The sequence below is a fragment of the Anarhichas minor genome, unplaced genomic scaffold, assembly GCF_050575085.1.
Source record: "Anarhichas minor isolate MPS153535 unplaced genomic scaffold, ASM5057508v1 ptg000004l, whole genome shotgun sequence".
NCBI classification, from domain to species: Eukaryota; Metazoa; Chordata; class Actinopteri; order Perciformes; family Anarhichadidae; genus Anarhichas; species Anarhichas minor.
Window position 1 is genome coordinate 3,303,704 of NW_027466450.1, and position 18,666 is coordinate 3,322,369.

General features: G+C 45.2%; 2 protein-coding genes across 3 annotated transcripts; one reads left to right on the forward strand and one right to left on the reverse strand.

Moving 5' to 3' along the window:
• Positions 1–104: 104 nt before the first annotated feature.
• tmem30c (transmembrane protein 30C) lies at positions 105–3,481 on the forward strand. Its single transcript, XM_076106441.1, has 7 exons — positions 105–494; positions 757–873; positions 1,124–1,231; positions 1,885–1,975; positions 2,050–2,196; positions 2,276–2,488; positions 2,678–3,481. Exons 1-7 carry the CDS (start codon positions 297–299, stop codon positions 2,863–2,865), a joined length of 1,062 nt encoding a protein of 353 aa, XP_075962556.1. The 5' UTR covers positions 105–296; the 3' UTR covers positions 2,866–3,481.
• dcbld2 (discoidin, CUB and LCCL domain containing 2) lies at positions 3,474–18,441 on the reverse strand. Of its 2 annotated transcripts, XM_076106429.1 has the most exons (15): positions 18,089–18,439; positions 15,553–15,777; positions 14,765–14,902; positions 11,176–11,227; positions 10,995–11,067; positions 8,647–8,780; positions 8,403–8,443; positions 8,043–8,258; positions 7,425–7,549; positions 6,245–6,395; positions 6,023–6,160; positions 5,846–5,939; positions 5,704–5,753; positions 5,502–5,636; positions 3,474–5,380 (listed from the first exon to the last, which is right to left on the reverse strand). In XM_076106429.1, the coding sequence occupies exons 1-15, from the start codon at positions 18,189–18,191 to the stop codon at positions 4,983–4,985; spliced, it is 2,073 nt and encodes a 690-aa protein (XP_075962544.1). In that variant the 5' UTR covers positions 18,192–18,439; the 3' UTR covers positions 3,474–4,982. The 2 variants fall into 2 exon arrangements, with proteins under 2 accessions (XP_075962544.1, XP_075962536.1); XM_076106421.1 differs by having other exon boundaries at positions 6,023–6,395; positions 18,089–18,441.
• Between the last annotated feature and the right edge of the window lie 225 nt (positions 18,442–18,666).

The window sequence follows — 18,666 nt, forward strand, 5'->3', positions numbered from 1 at the left end:
AAGCGAAAACGGAAAGAGGTAGTTAAGTAAAGGTTTGTGGTTAATAAGTAACAGGCCACAACAGTCACCCCCGCCCTGCAAAGCCTTCTGGGAAATTTTCTTGGCAAGCAGAGTGAGTGAGTGAGTGAGTGTGTGTGTGTGTGTGTGTGTGTGTGTGTGTATATATATGTGCAGGAAGATAACGCTAGAATAAAGAACAGGAAGAGAAGATAGAGCAGCGCCATCTCTGACACACTCTTTCTGGATCTCCAGCTTGTCTCGAGTTCCTCTTCTGTCCATAACCGCCGGCCCCTCTCATGGGCAAAGTGAAGGGCAAGTCTGGGCCCCTGGCTCGGAGGCCGGACAACTCTGCTTTCAAACAGCAGAGGCTGCCTGCCTGGTCCCCCATGCTAACTGCGAACACTGTGCTGCCCTTCTTCTACTTTATGGCTCTGCTGTGCATGCTGCTGGGAGTATGGCTGCTGCTTACGGTGCAGAGCACACAGGAAAGAAAGGTGAGTGTGGGAGTTTCTAAAAAAAAAAAAAAAAAATTCACTTTCTTATTTAGTCGTTCTTTAATATGTAAAAATATGTGTGTTGTAAAATGCATAAAGTAATATGCCTGTGAGAGATACTGAGGGAGACTGAACACCCTCGTGGGCAATAAAACAGGGAGTGACAGAGGAAAGACCCACGGTTATGTTTTGAGTTTCGTGAACAGAAAACAGTTCATTCGCAATTCATTCTACTTTGTAATGAACTCTCTTGTCTTTCCAGCTGGACTACACAAAGGCCGGGACATGTAATACATGTTTTGAACTGCGTAAAAATGTGAGCAACGCAGCACAAACCTGCAGCTGCAAGGTGGAGTTTGAAATTAAAAAGGCATTCAAGGTAAACAATCTCTTTAAGTTTGACAACATGGTGTGACAAAGCAATCTGAACTTTGAGGTTCACTTACAAGCTTTTTTTTTTTTCTAGACACCCAAGTTATTCAACGTGTGGTTGAAAGCTCGTAAGAGAGCCGCAGTTAAGATCGTTCTGTCAAACTGCTATATTCCAATGTCAAGTATATTGCTTTCATTTCTTTTGCGTGCTTTTAATCTGAAAGAAACTATGCTGATGTGTCCTGCTGCTGTTCCAGGGAGACGTCTTTTTCTACTATGGCCTCCAGAACTTCCATCAGAACCTCCGCAGATACATGGACTCCAGAGATGATGGACAGATGGTTGGAAGGAAGACGAACTTAAAGGTGCTCCACAATAACATCGTTAGGACACTTTCTGTACTGTCGGTGTATTATGTTGACATAAAATACTCTCAGATAGCTGGAAGGATGAGGTATGTCACTTTAAACACGATGTATTAACATTTAAGATCGTACTCGAGTAAAAGTATATAAGTACTAACAGTTGAGTGTGGAGGTGACGCTAATCTTAACAACTTTATGTACGAATGGATATTTTTATGAATGAACAAATATTTTGCAAGTAAAACCTGAATCTGGAAAGTCTAGTTTAGTTTATTTATTTTAAACATTTTAAACAAACACAAGAGAGATAAATAATATCACAGAGCAGGAAGAGGCAAAAAGCCAACTGGGTGTATTTGAAGCCTCCACCTCTATCATATTAAAATTGTAGAATATTACAGAGAACATAAAATGAATATGCATGAGATATGACTACGTACAATACTGTTGACAAGATATGAAATATGAAAATATCAATAAATTACAAATGACAATGAAAAGTAATGTTCAGAAAGTAGTAAAAAGTTGTATAAAATGATATGCAAGTATAAAAAATACCCCAAATTGCGCTGCAGTACAGTACTCGATTAAATGTACATAGCACACCACTGCTTTCATACTTCTTTTCACCACTAACGTTGTTTCCTGACTAGAAGCCAAGTACATACTGCATGCCGTTCATAAACGGCCTAAACAGACTCCCCATTGCCCCCTGTGGTGCTGTGGCCAACAGCATCTTCAACGGTAAGCACCCCTCATAACGCACATCACTTATCACATCCACCCTCTGACCTCTGACCTCACATGTGCTCTCCTAGACTCCTTTACTCTGAGCTACCGAGGCTCCAGGGGTGCTGTGGTTCCGGTCCCTCTGATACGGAGAGGCCTCACCTGGTACACGGACAAAAACATCAAGTACCGCAACCCCAAGGACGGCAACATGACACTCGCTCAAGTGTTCGAAGGTAAATAGGGACGAAACACACAGAAAGCGTCCGATTCGTTGGCGTCATTCATCGTGTCTGATTTGTGATTACCACACAGGCACAGCGCAGCCTCTGTACTGGCAGAAGCCTGTGTACGAGCTCGACAAACATGACTCGATCAACAACGGCTTCATCAATGACGACCTGATCGTGTGGATGAGGGAGGCGGCCTTCCCCAACTTCAAGAAGCTCTACGGGATTTTATGCCGAGCCGAAAATCCCTTTACCAAGGGTCTGCCTGCAGGGAATTACAGCATCAACATATCCTACAGTATCCTTTCACTGCTAACTGTAGCGTGGGTTAAAGTATGTCACACATGTCCGATAGTTTCCTTTGTCTTATCTCCTGTTAAACGCAAGCATGTGGACAGGGACTATTTTAGGACTCCAGGGCGGCTGTTCTCCGTTTAGCTTCTCTTCGTGTTCACCTATTTTCAGCCTTGACCTCTCGGCTTTCCAGACTTCCCCGTGCAGTACTTCCGGGGAAGAAAGGAAGTGGTGCTGACCACGCTGACCTGGTTCGGAGGTCAGAACCATTTCCTGCCGGTCGCTTACCTCATAACCAGCTGCCTGATCCTACTGATAGCTGTCGTCCTCACGGTGGCGTGGTGCAAGTTTGGGAAGAACGGGAGGAACATGGAGGAATGAAGGGCAAGGGGTGCACTGGGATGCCGAGTGGAAGAACTCACGAGTGGCTGAAAAGTGTCGTGCTGTAGGAGACGTTTTTAGAGACAACAAATCGGAAATGACAAGAACTTTGATGCATGTGATGGTTTGACAAAACAATGAGGAATTAAGTTTGACATCTGGAAAACTACTTTCCCAGCTATACGAACATATCAGGGCTTTTATTGTGATGTTTCCTTATGTATTGATTTTACTTGAACTTTTGATTCTTTTATTTTTTTAAATACACCGTTTTGTTCATGTACTGTCAATATTTAACAATGTATTTTTTATAATTACATTAACAGTTTACTATCCATTCACTAAGGTGTTAAAAGTTCTAATTTGTCTCAGAAAATGAAGAAACCTACACTGTGATAACATAATACACCTGTCAGAAACCATGTAATGCTCATTTGTAATTTTGTGGATGTTTTTGTAATTACAGCACAATGAAGGTTAGCCGGAGCAAATGCTAAAAATGAACCTTGCTATAAGGTCTGGCTGCTCAACATTCTGATGTTTACCACCAACCATTTGTACGGTCTCTGCTAAGGCCTATGAGAACAGCTGAAGATTGTAATAAAGCATTTCTTTTAAAACTCTTTATTATGTACAGTCAGTGAGAGCCACATAAACACAATCCCTCTGTGACCAGGGAGCACCAAACCATATGTAGATGGCCCTGCTTATTGAGCATAATCAAAGCATGATTGGTGGCACAGCTGTGTGAATATCACCTCCCACCCCTCCGCCTGGTGAGGTTGCTATTCTGTAAAGTTATAAAGCAGCTCGTTCCATTTTTTTTCCTCCATCTGCACTCCTGCCACAGAGTGTTTGGTCAGATTAGTACCACAGGTGGAGAGGAATGCAGTCCAACTGGTGCTACAGACGACGACTCAACACATCCTACAATACAACTATCAGCCGCATCGAAACCGGCTGACCACACATACAGATGATGCACATAGATACAAGGAAAGAACACTCAAATTAAAGGACACCCACTTCAACACAAGACGATCACCACGATGCACAAATAAAATCTAAAAGTTCAGGACAAACACACAGGAAACGATCAGCTGTAACAGATTAACCTAACTCTTCTCTGTACCTTTTCTTTCATCTAACTAGGCCTTTAAAAACGTTTTTCACACATTAAGACTGCTTTATCGTTGGTTTGGCTAAACTTGCGCTTATTGGCACAATCGTAACAGGTGGTTCTGTTGAGAATAACATTGCATATACACAGAAAAAGGCAACATTTGGTCTTTCATATGACAGAGTAGCTTCACTTTGTGAACCTCATTGGATTAATCTTCCCGATTAGCCTTTTCAAGTTAACATACAACATCTCTGACGAGGTTAATTTAATAAAAACCTACTCGGTAACCACAATTCTTGGACGTCTAATCAGTGACGGGCTATTTTTAACAAAGTTTCTCATCAGCAGGATGTGAAATAAAAAATAAATAATCAGTAAATCATCTGAGAGTTTAAACAGGTTTTGCAGTAATGGGATTACTAGAACTATACACAATTTCAAGTCATGCTTTCTAAACAAAAGACGTACCGTGGAAAACTAGGAGGAATTCTTTCACCGTGGATGTGGGACACTTAATGCAACATGCAGTTCATTCACTAAGAGGACCCTTTAGATTTGATGAATGTTACTCATCAGGTACATTCAGTTCAGCATGTAACAGAAGAACAATGGAAATCACAGTTTCACAGAACGCAAGAACTACTACGGATCACAGAACAGGGACAAAGTCTTTAACAGTAGTCGGCTTTCTCCTTTTCATCCACGCCCCTCCCCCATCGACGCCGCTCACACCTGGCACAAACACATTCATCTTTGTGGTTTCAGTGATAGGACTGTAATGGCACCACACGAGCAGATTGTGGCCATGCAGAAACATTTAGGCAATACAGACATCTCCAGATGAATCTGAAGCTAAGGTAGTGTTCATTCAAGACTCGAGCCCAGGCTCCAGGGCTCACTCCTCCGCTAACAACCCTCTATCTCTGTCTGTTGGGTTGGCAGTGAGGTCGGGGGGGGGGGGGGGGCGGATTAAGGCCATGTGCATCCAGACTCTTCAGCTCTTTCCCGTTGGCTTCTGAGTGCTACTCTGAGGTACCTGATAGGTCAGATCCTCGGTGGGCGTGACCTGTCCAGTGGCATTTTTGGGCGTGTCGTAAGCCGACCGTCCCGAGTGGCCGCCGTCTGTCCGTGCACCCATGAAACCACACACTGCGGGGGGCTGGTTGAGAGAGGAGCCCCCCGACGGGTGGCAGCCCATGTCGACCACAATGGGCGTGGCGTATTCGGATCCCGAGGCTGGCAAGGGCTCTGCGTAGGCGTGGTACACGTCTGGCGAGATGGGAGCGTCGTACAGGTCGGGATCGGAGTATCCCGGGTCGGGCCCCTCGTCTGGTTTAAAGGTCGACCGGGCACCTAACGTCGTAACGCCGCTCACCAGGGGCTGAGCATATTCTGAAAATACAGCATGTCATCAGAGTTGTGTTTAAACTGGAGTTTGGTTGTGTTGTCAAAGCCACCATCTCTAAAGACTCAACTTGTCTGCATGCCGGGAATCAGTAAGAACAGCGTTTACCTGCGGGTTCAGCATGCAGTCTGGGTACAGCGCCTCTCCCCGAAAGCCGGCCCACCTCACTGCTGCTGTACCGAACCGAATCCTCCGTCTCCACCATCTTAGAGGGCAGCAGCTGCTTCATGCTCTTCCACCAGTCTGCAGCAAGAAGCACAATGAGATGCACGGCACACTCTCACCAAACACATGCAGCCGGATTACATACCTGTGCGGTCCCAGTGAGGGAGGTCATACGCTCCTTCAGAACTCTTTTTCCTACCAAGAGAGGAAAAATACAGTCAAACTAAAGCTTTCAGAGAGTTATTCTTCTTCTTTGCATGATGATGAGAACACACACACACACACACCTGCTCCTCCAGTGCCAAGCACAAACCACTATTAAGATGAGGGCGGTCAGAACCATGACCAACACGGGCACCAGAACTGCTGCCAGTGCCGCATCTAAAGAGCAAGAACACGACAATAAACATCACCATGTCAAACCAGCTTCTGTCTTTATTTTTAAATCAAAAAATCTGACGCACCTTTGCCAGTGTGCGGAGGCATAGTGGTGTTTCTAATGTCTGGGGTGTGTGTGGTTCCGCCAAGGTGGGGGGGTCGTTTTGTACCGGCTGGAGGTGGAGTACGACGAGAGGGGGGAAACATCCTTGGCCCCGGCCTCACTGTCAAAAACAAGAGAATTTGGAGTTGAGCAGGAGCTTCTAATTCTATTTTCACTGGATCATTTGTTGAGCCACAAAACCAACCTGTATTTGTATTTTGGCAGCCAAGCAGCTCCAACTTGAGCGCGATTCTTTGGTGCCACAGGGTTGGATTTATCCTCACAAACCGGGCCTCAATTGGGGGGATGAAGTTATTCCTCACCTCGTGCAGGTAGTTGGTGTTGCCTTGGAAAATCTACCGTAAAATGAGAACAAACTGTTATTTATGCCAGAGATGTAAACCAAACTGTAGCCCAGTATGAGTAGAACAAATGAACTATAAACCATAAGCTGATTATTTTCCAACTTGGCAAGCTAATAATAACAACTTTCCTCTACACAATGACTTTGATTACATGCGCAGAATATTCAAATTTTGCCCTTATTACAAAAAACACAATATTCCTTCTAAGCTGTTTACATTGCTAATGGAATTCCACTAATATTCCCATTTACATGCAGCCATGCACACGCCTAATAATGCACAATAGCCCCGTGCATGACGTCCTACGGCTGCATATCCAAACAGCTGTTTATCAGTGACGTGGCAGCAGGCAGCCCGCTATCCAAGTCCTTCAGAATGTCTTTCTCCTTCAGCACAGAACTGGGGGCTTTTCTTTTGGGCATGCAACACTTCCCCAGCCTTGGAGCAAGGCAGGCAAGAGACCAAATGTTGCAAACTGTAGTAAAAAAACCCAGTTGAGATGCGTATACTGAATGCACTGTATACATATCCAAAGAATGCTCCTAAAACGTTCATGATTTCGGTATTTCACGCACGTCCTAATCAGAAAACGCAACATGTGGAGGCCTCATTAGGAACATCCATGCAGAATTATGCTGTTTTAACGACCCATATCCAATTCTCACTATTGCTCCGCCCTGAACAATAGTGAGTATTGGTGCATCAGTCACTGAGAGCCTGTGAGAATCCCAGCAGAGAGCAGCTCAGCCACTAAATCCATATCCATTCATTATTAATGCCCAAGTGTCCCGGCTTGTCTATCACAGCACTTAACTCAAACCACCGACCGTCATCATTTCCTGCCATAAACAGCTCTTGGTCAATACCGGTTGCTGTGGAAACGGTGCAAGTGTGTGCCCCTGCAGCCGTCTGAAGGGACATTTTTGTCCATTTGCACTAATTTGAAGGAGAAGGAAAACTAAAAGCCCCATGACGTAATAGTGGAGCACATGGGGTTTATTGATTTGGTGATTGGATTACCTTGTCTTGTGAAGAATCAGCTTCCCCGTAGATGAACCACTGCTGGCCGTCGTTACTGTACAGGAGCCGGTATGCTGAGACGTAGTACTGGTATTCTCTTAGGGTGGAGCCAGTGGTGGTGATACCTAAATGAGACGACGGTAAGAACAACAAGATTGTGGTTGTGTATTGGAGAAATTAGCATGTTTTGACCAGATCATGGTGATGAGAAGTCAGGGGAGTGATTACTATTCATCCTGATCTAATAACCTGCTGGTGCTGGTAGAGGAACAAGTCAGGGGATCACCAAAGTCATAGGGATTTTTCCTCTGGGGACCATGAATGTCTGTACAGAATTCATTGGCAATACGCATGACTACAATTGACCACAGGCACGGTAAAACACTGAGGGATGGTTTTGCTGGGAAGCCTCATTCAAGGCATACAGTCAAATTAACAGATAATGGTTTTAGTGTTTAGTCATTTCAGCACGCGTGTCTGTTTTTATATATATATAGATATATATATATATATATATATATATATATATATATATATATATATATATATAGATATATATATATATATATATATATATATAGATATATATATATATATATAATGTATGTGGTCGTGTACCTGTGATCCTCTTCTCCCTCTTGAGGTCGACCTGCAGCCACTGCTGCTGGTCCATCTGAGAAGATGCCCAGGGCAGCCCCGCCCTTTTAAGCCGCGCCCCCGATGGCGCCCACACGCTGTCCTGACCGAGGATGTTGTTCCACTCCCACACAGACGAGGCAGACAGCTGAGTGTCCGCCACACCGCTGGACTCTAAACCGAGCGTTCCATAGCAGCCTGCGAGCACAGACAGATGTTGTGCAGACTCGTAAAAAAAAAAATGTACGGACATTACAGCAACATTCACACTTTAATAATTTCATTTACAGGACAAAAATACTACAGCTCCTACTGGTGCTTATGAACATAAAGAAAACTCACCGTTGGTCCTGAAGGTGAAGAGGCTGTTGGACAACGTTCCTCTGAGGAGAGAAGTGTACGATTAGAGAATAATCACTGAAAACTGTCTGGATTTTGACTCCTTTAAAGTAATAAAATAAACAAAAAGCAGTTAAAACACCACCTCAAAGTATTTTTTTATTTTTACAATCTGATTTTCATCTGTCTTGCGTTGTTGGTTTTTAAAGCCATTATTAAAAAGTACCCAGGATCCCCCCCGTCTTACCCAGTAGAAGTGACATTGTTAGCCAGTGTGGCCTCGTAGTGAGGGATGCCTTTGCTGCTGACCACGTTGATCCTCCCCCCCGCGGCGTTGGACACCACGCCTGCATGGACGGCTGCCACGCACACAGGAGAGGACTGCGGAGTGAGAGGACAAGACCAGATGAGATTACGGGATGCTGGTTACGCACTATTCCATTTCCGTTACGACAAACGGTAACGAAAGCCAATTTCCAGCACATCTCATTATGTCGTCGAGCTGCTCGTGTTGCTTCCAGCTTGTCCGGCCTCGTGGTTGTGTAGGACGTGCTAGCTTAGACTAGTGAACGTGATGCGTCACTTATTACGGTGTTATTCACCTTCCGGCTCAAGCGTGCCTGGATACTTTGACTCCAAAGACTTCACAAATCCGGGTGAGTCCACCTCTCCACCCCCGTAGTCAAATAACTCCATTAGCTTCACCGTCGTCTCTAAAACATGCAGCGTTGTCTGGTTCCGACTGTGACGGCAATATTTAAACATCACTCGTGCAACAAGTATACATTTTGGGTGGTCAAGCGGATTTTAAAACAGTTATTTGCTAATAGATTATTATTCGACTTTTTAAAACCCCCCAAAAAAGGGCTATATAAAATTTGGGACAGCTTTTAAATCGAGTTTCCTGAAAAAGTATCATATTACACGATATTTAGACTGATTTATATTGCCTATAAAATGACGTACGTCGTGCTGGACGGGTTTTATCTGCAATCTTTCACCACGAAGAAATACCTCTGGACTTTTTTTTTGAGTTAAAATATTTGGCACAAAGAATTTTTTTTGTGGAAGGAATCAAAATTGGTGCCGAGTGTCTGTGGTTCACATGCAGGCAAAGTTCCAGAATTCCTATAAAAAAAAAAAAAAAAAAAAAAAACAGCAGTACTGTCTCACAGTGTGTGAGCTCGGAGAACGAGCTCTTAACCTTCAGACCGGTGCAGATAAAAAGGCTGATGAGTCAGCATGATGTCACTTCTCTGTAGAGAAGATACTGAGGGTCACTGACGGTAATGATTCACTGCTGGCTGCATTCCTGTCCGGACCTGCTGCCACATCACTGAGGACCGGACAGAAACACAGATTCCACTCTGGCCATGAGCTCCTTCTACCGCGAACAACTGCTCGAGTGAGGTGGAATTTTATTCCTGGAAACGACCCACTCTGGAATTCACAGCTGACACAAGATTGTGGGAAAAAATGCTGGTGACCCACTAAGCACATGTAATCTCACTCACTCTCACACGCACACACACGCACAGCAGTCAAATGCTGCCACAAGCAATCAACACTTGCCCTGTGACTCTTAAACTTCCCAAAAGCACACGGCACAACCTAAAGAGCTCCAAACCAAACCACTAACACAAACACAAACACAAAGCTTTGCTCTGAACCGCCGCACCCTGCCTCCAACAGAGGAAACCACACACACACACACACACACACACACACACACACAGACATATGATATGTGGGATGTGGAAATATAAAAACCAGTACATGGATCACAGTAAGACGAAAAAAAAAAGTGAGCTGCAGGGTCTGGTCTGGGTGGGGCAGAATGAAGTATGCCTCCACAGTCTCTATCATATTACACACACACACACACACACTCACACACACCTGAAACACAAGCATGAATGAATCACTTCACCCAGAAAACACACGCATGCAAACACAGAGGTCGTCTCCGGCTTCTCACTCACACCGACTCAACTCTGCAGCTTTCTGTCTCACACACTCAGCACACAGCCGAGCTCAGCGCCCTCTTGCAGCTGGACTGGATTAGAGGCTTATTATATTCAGCCAAACTATTATCTCACCTCCCTTTCACCCGCTGACCCTGCCCCTCCTCTGTTCCTGTGGGGCACCTCACTCCCTGAAGCACCCCCCACCCCCCTCCCTCCCATCAGCCAGCAACACTCCCTTCCTTCTACTAAACCCCCCCAAAGCTCCGAGCATGAAGTCATCAGCCAGAGACTCGGCGCCCATGACCTCACGCGCAGCAGGGGTGCTGTGAGGTCATCAGAACAGGATTCGCATACCGCAGAGCAGAGGCCCGTTTACACAAGAAAGAGAGAGAGGACTCTCACGGAAAGATGTGCAGACTCGCTCAATGGCAATGGGCGTCGTCGGAGAGACAAAAACAATGGGGGCAGAGCCACGAAACCATGAGTAAGCAGATGCTGACGGTCTGGTGGACCCTGTGGGGGTAACGGTGACCAAACGGCACGAGACCACAGGCCACCGTGACTCACCTGGAAATGTGACGCCGAGGACGCCACAAAAAGAAAAGGCATGCCTACTGCAAGTCCTCACCTCTCTGTATCCATTAGGTATCGTTCCAGAAATCTCCTCGGTGGATGTCAAGCAGCCGGCCGGACAGTATTTACTAAGAAGAAGAAGAAGAAGAAGAAGAAGAAGAAAGAGACACACACACAATGAATATTGAACAGCGTGATCACTGCACACATATCCACACAAAGCGAATGTTATTTACCTGAACTCCGCCTCGGGGAAATCAGTCCCTTTGTCCAGGCAGGTGATTAGATCTGCAAAAGGCAAAACAAACAGAAGTGTCATAACTGGTTTCTCTGCGTGCTCTCCGGCTAACCCATCACCCCCTTTTTTCACTTCCTGTTTCTCTCTGAAAAAACAATATTCAAGAGGCCACGCATTCACACTGACCAACAGATCAACGCTCACTGATATCCTTCAGGGCTTTTCATGGCAGAAACGGTTCATTTTAACCCAAAACATGAGCCTAATGATTCCACTCAACCAAGTCGGGTTGTTGCCCTAAACCTCTGGAGATTTCTGGAAAATGTCACCCGGGACTGAGAACAGCAACAAAATATTCACAATCGTCCCGTCGATTTCAGCGCAACTCAACGAACACGTCAAAGTGATGCAGCACAAACATGTCTGAGCATCGTAGCGACGAGGCACACCACATATGCCCGACAGGATGCTGTGGGCTGCTGGGAACTCGATGTAAACCCTCCTCTGTGGTGGTCAGTCAGTCTCGCTGAGTCTCCACCAGATTGTCAAAAAAAAAAAAAAAAAAAAAAAAAAAGAAAAAAAAAAAAAAAAAAAAAAAAAAAAAAAAACTTATCTGGGAAACCAACCAGTGACTCAGACTGACAAATACCCCCCCCAAACCACCGCAAGCCGCCATGATGACTGATTTACTTAGCTGTGCAAACTGTCCTCCCACGCCCGCCCACACAACACGAAAAAACACACACATCGGTTCTTTGAAGGGGAAGTCTAGTCGGGGGTCCATTTGGCGGCCGTGTTTGCCTTTTCAGTGTGATTCGGTTGTACCGGGGCGACCACTCGCAACGATGACGTCACGGCCCTCCCCCCTCTGCTTGTGGCTTCAATTATCCGTTTTATCTGAAGATTTTCCACATGACAGAGCGCGCCCGGCTGGAGTCATGATTACACAGCAACAACATTCTTATTGAGGAGAAAATGCATTTCAGAGTCGGTTTCTGTGTCTCATGGACTTCAGCATTGAGTAGCTACAGTAGTCATTTATCAATTGGATTATGTCCGTTGCATCAATTATCATCAACTATTTTGTTTTTAGCATTTAAACTCACAGGCAGCAAAGAAGTCTTAGGATGCGAATGATGCTCATAGTTCTAAAACTATTAGTGGATTGACAGAAAATGTACCTCCAACTACTTTGATGAGTGATTATCCATTGTTGAATCATTCCAGCTTCTCAAACATCAGTTTGTATATTTATTGTCTTTGGGTTTTGTACAAAATAAGGACTCTGAATAATTAGCAGCAGACCTAGAAAATAGAAAGATCTTTCACCCGATTTGCTGAATCTAACCGACTTCTTGATCCTGAAGCGGTTGGCAGACTGAAATATCCTGAATAGCATATTGTCAGTGCTATTTGTATACTTCAATGGACGTTAAGTTGGGACCCTCATTTAATCCGTGTTAACTCCAATGCTGCATGTCAAGCTAAATATTCATTTCTTAAAAAGTGCTGGTTGCTGCCACGGACGCATAATATGACTTTCTGTATAAAGGATGATAAGTTGAGATAATAAATGCACTGCAGTGATCATAGTAAATGGTGTAAATCTGACGGCATTCAATTGAGACTTGTGTAGCCGTGTTGAAAGAGATACGGAAACGTTACTAGGTTCCGACCTGGAAATGTTGCCATCGTGACTTGACAGCCATGAGACCAGCATGTTAAATTGCCATCAGGTCAACTTAAAAATGACACCACATTAGAGGAAGGTTAAACAGCTTCTAACAGGCAGGCAGTCTTAATATAAAACCACAACATAGTATTCCTCTCAATCACTCTCACCCCTGTTCTCCTAAATGTCCTGCTGTCCACAGTCTCCTCTATGCCTCTTAGCTGTCTTATACCAGCAGCACGCCATTGAATTAAGTCACAACTTAAAAACCACAGATACAGCGATAATAAAACGCTTTATCTTTTGCGCTTAGAGATGGAGGGCTGTAAAACTGCAAAGTGACCAAACGGCTGAGCAGAGGTATTACACACACACACACACACATCTGCTGGAGCCACTCCTCTGTATTCAATACCGTCTGTTCTCACACTAAAGGGGGGAACAAAACACATTGATTTGAGGCGATGCCCACTGGCATGATGACCCTGCCCACATATGTGGCTGATCGGACCAAACGACTCACAGCAGAGCAGCTCTTTATCTGCGTGTGTTTGAATAAACTCTTCAGTGGCGAGCAAACACCACGTCGTAAACGCTCCTCTCATTTAGCCTCGAGCAACGAGACACAGTTCCCCATTCAACCAGAGTCCTCTTTGACTGTTACTGTCTTTTTTTTTTTCTTCCATTCATGAGCTGCACACACTGTTTGCCAACGGGATGATTGGAAATGTTTATCATCTCCAGTAATACAGGTTGACCCTGGCACCACTGGACACAACACATTAAATAGAAAAACAGCATTTTTTAAAACACGTCATGTTGCGTTTCCTGAAATGTGGTCTAGAGATCCTCAGGAGTCTGATCCAAAACAAACCAGGGAACCTATTTTTACCCAAAAATAAATCAGACCTGAACACTAACGCAGGAACAGAACAGTTTACAGTGAACGCTCTCCATAACACCTCAAAAACACTGTTTGTCAGCCACAGCCAACAGCAGCACGGCCCACCAGACTGAATTATTAAAGTCTGCGCAGACATTCATGGTCCCCAGAGGATTACTCCTACTCATTTTGGTGATGATGAACTCTTCCTCTCCACCAGCAGGATTCAAATGTGACTTTAACAAGATGCCTGCAAAAACTAATTACATACCCTTCAACCTCAGCTGTGCTCTGTGCTAATTGGAAAACGTTAGCCCGCTAACAAGTTAAATAAAGACTGTAAACAATACCTGCTCTGTGTCAGCATGTTAGCGTCGTCATTGTGAGCACGTTGGCATGCCTAAATACAGCCTCGCGACCTACAGCCCAGCCTGGTTAAGCGTAGTTCATAGTCGCCGTAGTGAAGCCGACGCGAGGCGCGCACGACCGATAATGACGTAATCACGGCTGGGGCGTGGTGCGCAGTGGTGGAGGCACTTGGTTGTGCACCTCTGAGTATTTGTAACTTGGCGCGCGCGGCGTGATCCCGTGACTGTTGCAAAACGTTCACAGATGAAAAGCACTATTTACATGTCGGGGATTACACAAAGAAGGCCAATTATTTTGCAGATGCTTTATAAAATATGATTATATAATAAAAAGGAGGTCTCAAAAATCTACACTTGAGTAAATACTTTGCCAGCCAAATGAAATGGTTTACACGACAGTCAACCTTCTTTCTTTAGAATGCTTTTAATACTGGACTTCTTTCTTTACAGGGCCTGTAGGGGCCGTAAAGTATTCCATGAATATAAGATACGAGTTTACAGATAATTACAATCCTTCCTCGGCATTGTGGAGGTCGGTTTATGGATTGTGGCCGGTGACACGTACAGTGTACGGGCATATCTCCGGGTTTCACTCGTTCATTTTGTTTGTACGTCCGCTGGCGTTTCGGAGGATAACGCCACAAACACAGCATAAACGCTTTACCTGTTTGTTCGGTGGTGGAGTAGGACAGGTAGAATCCACGGCCGGTGTGATGGGTCCCACTCATGAACTGGACAGTGACCTGGTTTCCAGTGGACTCAATCAGCTCTTTGACCTTCACACGTAACCCGCAGTACTTGACTGTGAAACAGGCGCAGGAGAGAGAAGAGAGTCTGGTCGGTTAAACAGGCTTGTTCAGTTTAACACACAAAACAACAAACATTACGGTAGATATTAGTGCTAATAGAATCCTTGTTTAGTGGTGGGTGTAACTAGCTATATTTATAAATATATAAAATCTATCGATCTACTATTTAGCTTAAATTTCATTACCAGCAACTCTCTTTGGAAGACCTGCAGCACTCTGTTACGAGAACAACCGTTACCGTAGGCTGAATCACGTGGCCGATGTCTTTCACTGAGATTACATGCACTTCAGTAACCGGGCATTGTCGGCGCTCTGCAGCCGCTTGATTTCTTGGTAATTGTGCAAACAAATACTTTTATAGTTGCAGGATCACAGGGTCAACAGTGCAAAGATTCGTCTGTAAGTTCGACTGTGCACGCAAACATAGACAGAGAAGAGGCTAATGAGATGCATACAGGCTATGGGCTAGCTTGTGGCTCCTTTCTTTATTTGACCATCCCATAAGCACATGGCGCCTGAATTTGTGACTAGAAGGACTTCCTCACTGTGTGTTTAACGTCTGATGTATTTCATATGGTAGGAACTAGGGCTCCAATTGTGGTTGCTCCCCCGAATCAGTCGAGTACCCGCATGTCACTCTCACCAATCCCGCTCCTCTCGGTTCCGATGCCGTTGTAGAGGCGGAGGTAGTTGACCTGGCAGTTGCTGTCTTCGATGTCCAGCTCGGCGAAGCGAAAGTGGACCCTGTTGCCGCGGGGCACGCTGATCTCCCACTCGCAGACCGTGTTGTTGGGATATGTCCCCGGGTAACCCAGAGAGGACAGAGTCCCGCTGCTGGGGCCAAGTACACTGGGGCCACAGCCATCACCTGCAGGACAACACAAACACAGGGGTTCAGAGGAGGGGCCAAAGGACGCCACTGAGACAGCACACAAAACAAATGTGGTTGGTCAAGTCTTGCCTTCTGTCGACTGATTGTTGAATCATGTTTTGTTTTTTTTGCTGATCGATTTCCTTTTGTTTGGGATTCTCGATTCTATAGAAAAATGGCAAATCAACTAAATGATTGGCTGAGAGACGCGTGGCTATCGCTTAGCTGCTGTTTCAGGACAGTGACGAACACGGTTATCCTGCTCGCTTGACGTGACCGTAAAGGGAACGTTCAGCCCTCACTCCATTTCCCTCACTGTGGCGATCCACAGACGGTCGACGGGAAACGACAGTCAACGAGAGAGGAAGACAGAGACAGAGTCACATCGAGGGTGCTGCAAGCGGCAAACAGCTGTTTCTGTGCTCCTCCCCCTGCTGACTTTGATGGAGAATCGTTCATAAATTCAAAATACATTTTGCGCTCTTTAAATTAATAATTGCGTTCTTTGATTTTGAAACAAAGGCCTCATGTTGTTATTTAGCCTTTCTGAGGCGATCGCCACGATGCTGCTGATGAGTTGTTCAGCCTGAGAGGATTGATTTAAAGCAGAGGAGTTATTTTAAAATGTGTATTAACAGTTTTATTGATAGACTGATATTTATGCCCAACTGCAACGATTTGACAGTGAGCTTTTTTTACGTTTGGGGATTTGTTTGTGTTTCTTTACACAGGTTAATACAGTACAGTCTAAATGTAGTTGGCCTCCGTCTGTTAAATGTTAAATGTAAGTGATATCTGGAGCGCCTGTAGATGAGGCGATAACAGCGATGCATCTATAAATCATAAGGTTGGTGGATCAACTTCCGTCTACAATTCACAGAGTCCTTAAGCGAGATATAGATTGTGAGTCTGACGTGAGACAACTATAAACTGCTCTGGATCAGAGCTGAAACGATTATAGACGATCCTTCAGTTAGTCGACCGCAACTATTTTGACAATTGATAAATCCTTTGAGTCATCGCTTGAACAAAAATGCAAAAATATTTTCTAAAGGAACTGCCGGTTTACTTTGGCTTGTGAGTAAACTGAATATTTTGGGGGTAAATCTTGACTGTAAGTCAAACAAAAGCAGGACATTTGAAGACATCTGGACGTTTAACTGACTTAACAATCGATGGAGAAAATGGCCGTAGACTTTTTAAGGTTTGTTTTTGAGCTGTCAGAGAGCAGGAGTGTGGATGCTGTGGGCTCTGAGATAACACTCGGTCACGCCTCATGGTGCTCAGTGGATGTTCTGTGAGCCTGGAGTTATGCAAGAGCCTCTCAGTGGACACTATCCAGATGAACAGGACAAAAACAAAAGCCGCTTCCCTCAACTCTGACTCACAAACACTGAACAACTGCATGGCATTCAGCAGGAGTTCAGATTACCTTCCTGAAGTTACCCCTCAATGCTCAAAAACCAATCAGAATACAACTTGAATCCACGCAACTGTTTCATCATCAGACCTACTCAGGAGATTAAGACGATCACACAAAAATACCACGAGACACTTTTTTTTTTAAAGTTCACGTGAAATGTAAAGTTATGACAAACTGTGTCCACGTGTTTACAGAGATACCCCCACTGCTAACGTTACCCCACCCCCAACCTCTGACCACCTGAGGTCGGCTGTGGGCTCTTAAAACTTCCAAATATTCGCATTTGGGTACAACATAGTGAGTGGAGTACACCGAGCACAATCACAACACAGTGTGCCGGCTGTGAATGCAGTGGTAGGTTCGCGGTGTATTGGGGTATAAAGTGGGCCAAGTTACCTGGAACGAGAAACAAGGCCACAAGCTCCCAAATGTGCTGCTGTCTCGTACACACAGTCCTCACACCCAGACTCCATTTAAAAAAGGTAGCTTATCGGGAACAGCAACAAAAAAAATATATTGTGACTTTAAACTTTTAAAAAGCCACACGTTAATTCAGCAAGCAGCTACCACAACAAGCAGTCGTTATTACTTTCTCTATCTTTTTTTTCCCAGAACCAGTTTGCCTGGTTTTACTACACCAGACTTTCAGCGTAACGGGCGGCGGCAAGCGGTGTAAACCCGAGCGGAACTGCACGTACACTCGGCCATGTAAGGTACGTTTTTTTGGAGGACAATAACGACGTCCCGTCGCCCTAAGCACATCTCTAAAACAACCCCCAAAAAGGTCCGCGTTCACACTTTAAGAACCAGCATGGCCGCATGTCGCTGTGCAGTTGTTACACTCTCCACTCCTCCAGTTGTCACCGCAGCTGTGGGGGCACCAACCTTTCTGCGCTCGACAGCCCTCCGCGGTGAGAATGATGAGAATCGACAGGACGAGAACCCCGGCCCCTGTCGGTTCCCTGCCCACCATTACCGCTCTGCCCATAGCAGCCTGCAGTCTGAATGCATGATAAAGCTCGCTCCTGGTCCAGCTGCACCGCTTCAACCTGTCCCGCGGGGTGGTGGTGGTGTTGTGGATACAAAAACTGATCCTCGCGAGCGAATCCGCGTGTTGGTTTCCTCCCGTGGATGTCTTTTGCTTGTCGTTTTAACAATCCAGTGGTTAGCGACACTCTCCCTATGGAGGTAACTGCTCCTCACACACTCACACACATAAAGATACACACACGTCCAAGCTGCGCGAGCTACTTCCTCCACCGAGGCTCCTCCTCCTGATCTGGGACTGGGATACCCGAGTCCCCCAAGTGGTCTGAATGATCCCAGATCCACCAACACTCCCTTTAAAGTCACTCTTTGATAGAGGTGGGAGAAGTCTTCAGGTCTTTTATTTGATGTAAAGTAGAAATACCACAGTGTACAATACAAGTAAAAGTACTGCATTTAAAAGGTGACTTTAGTAA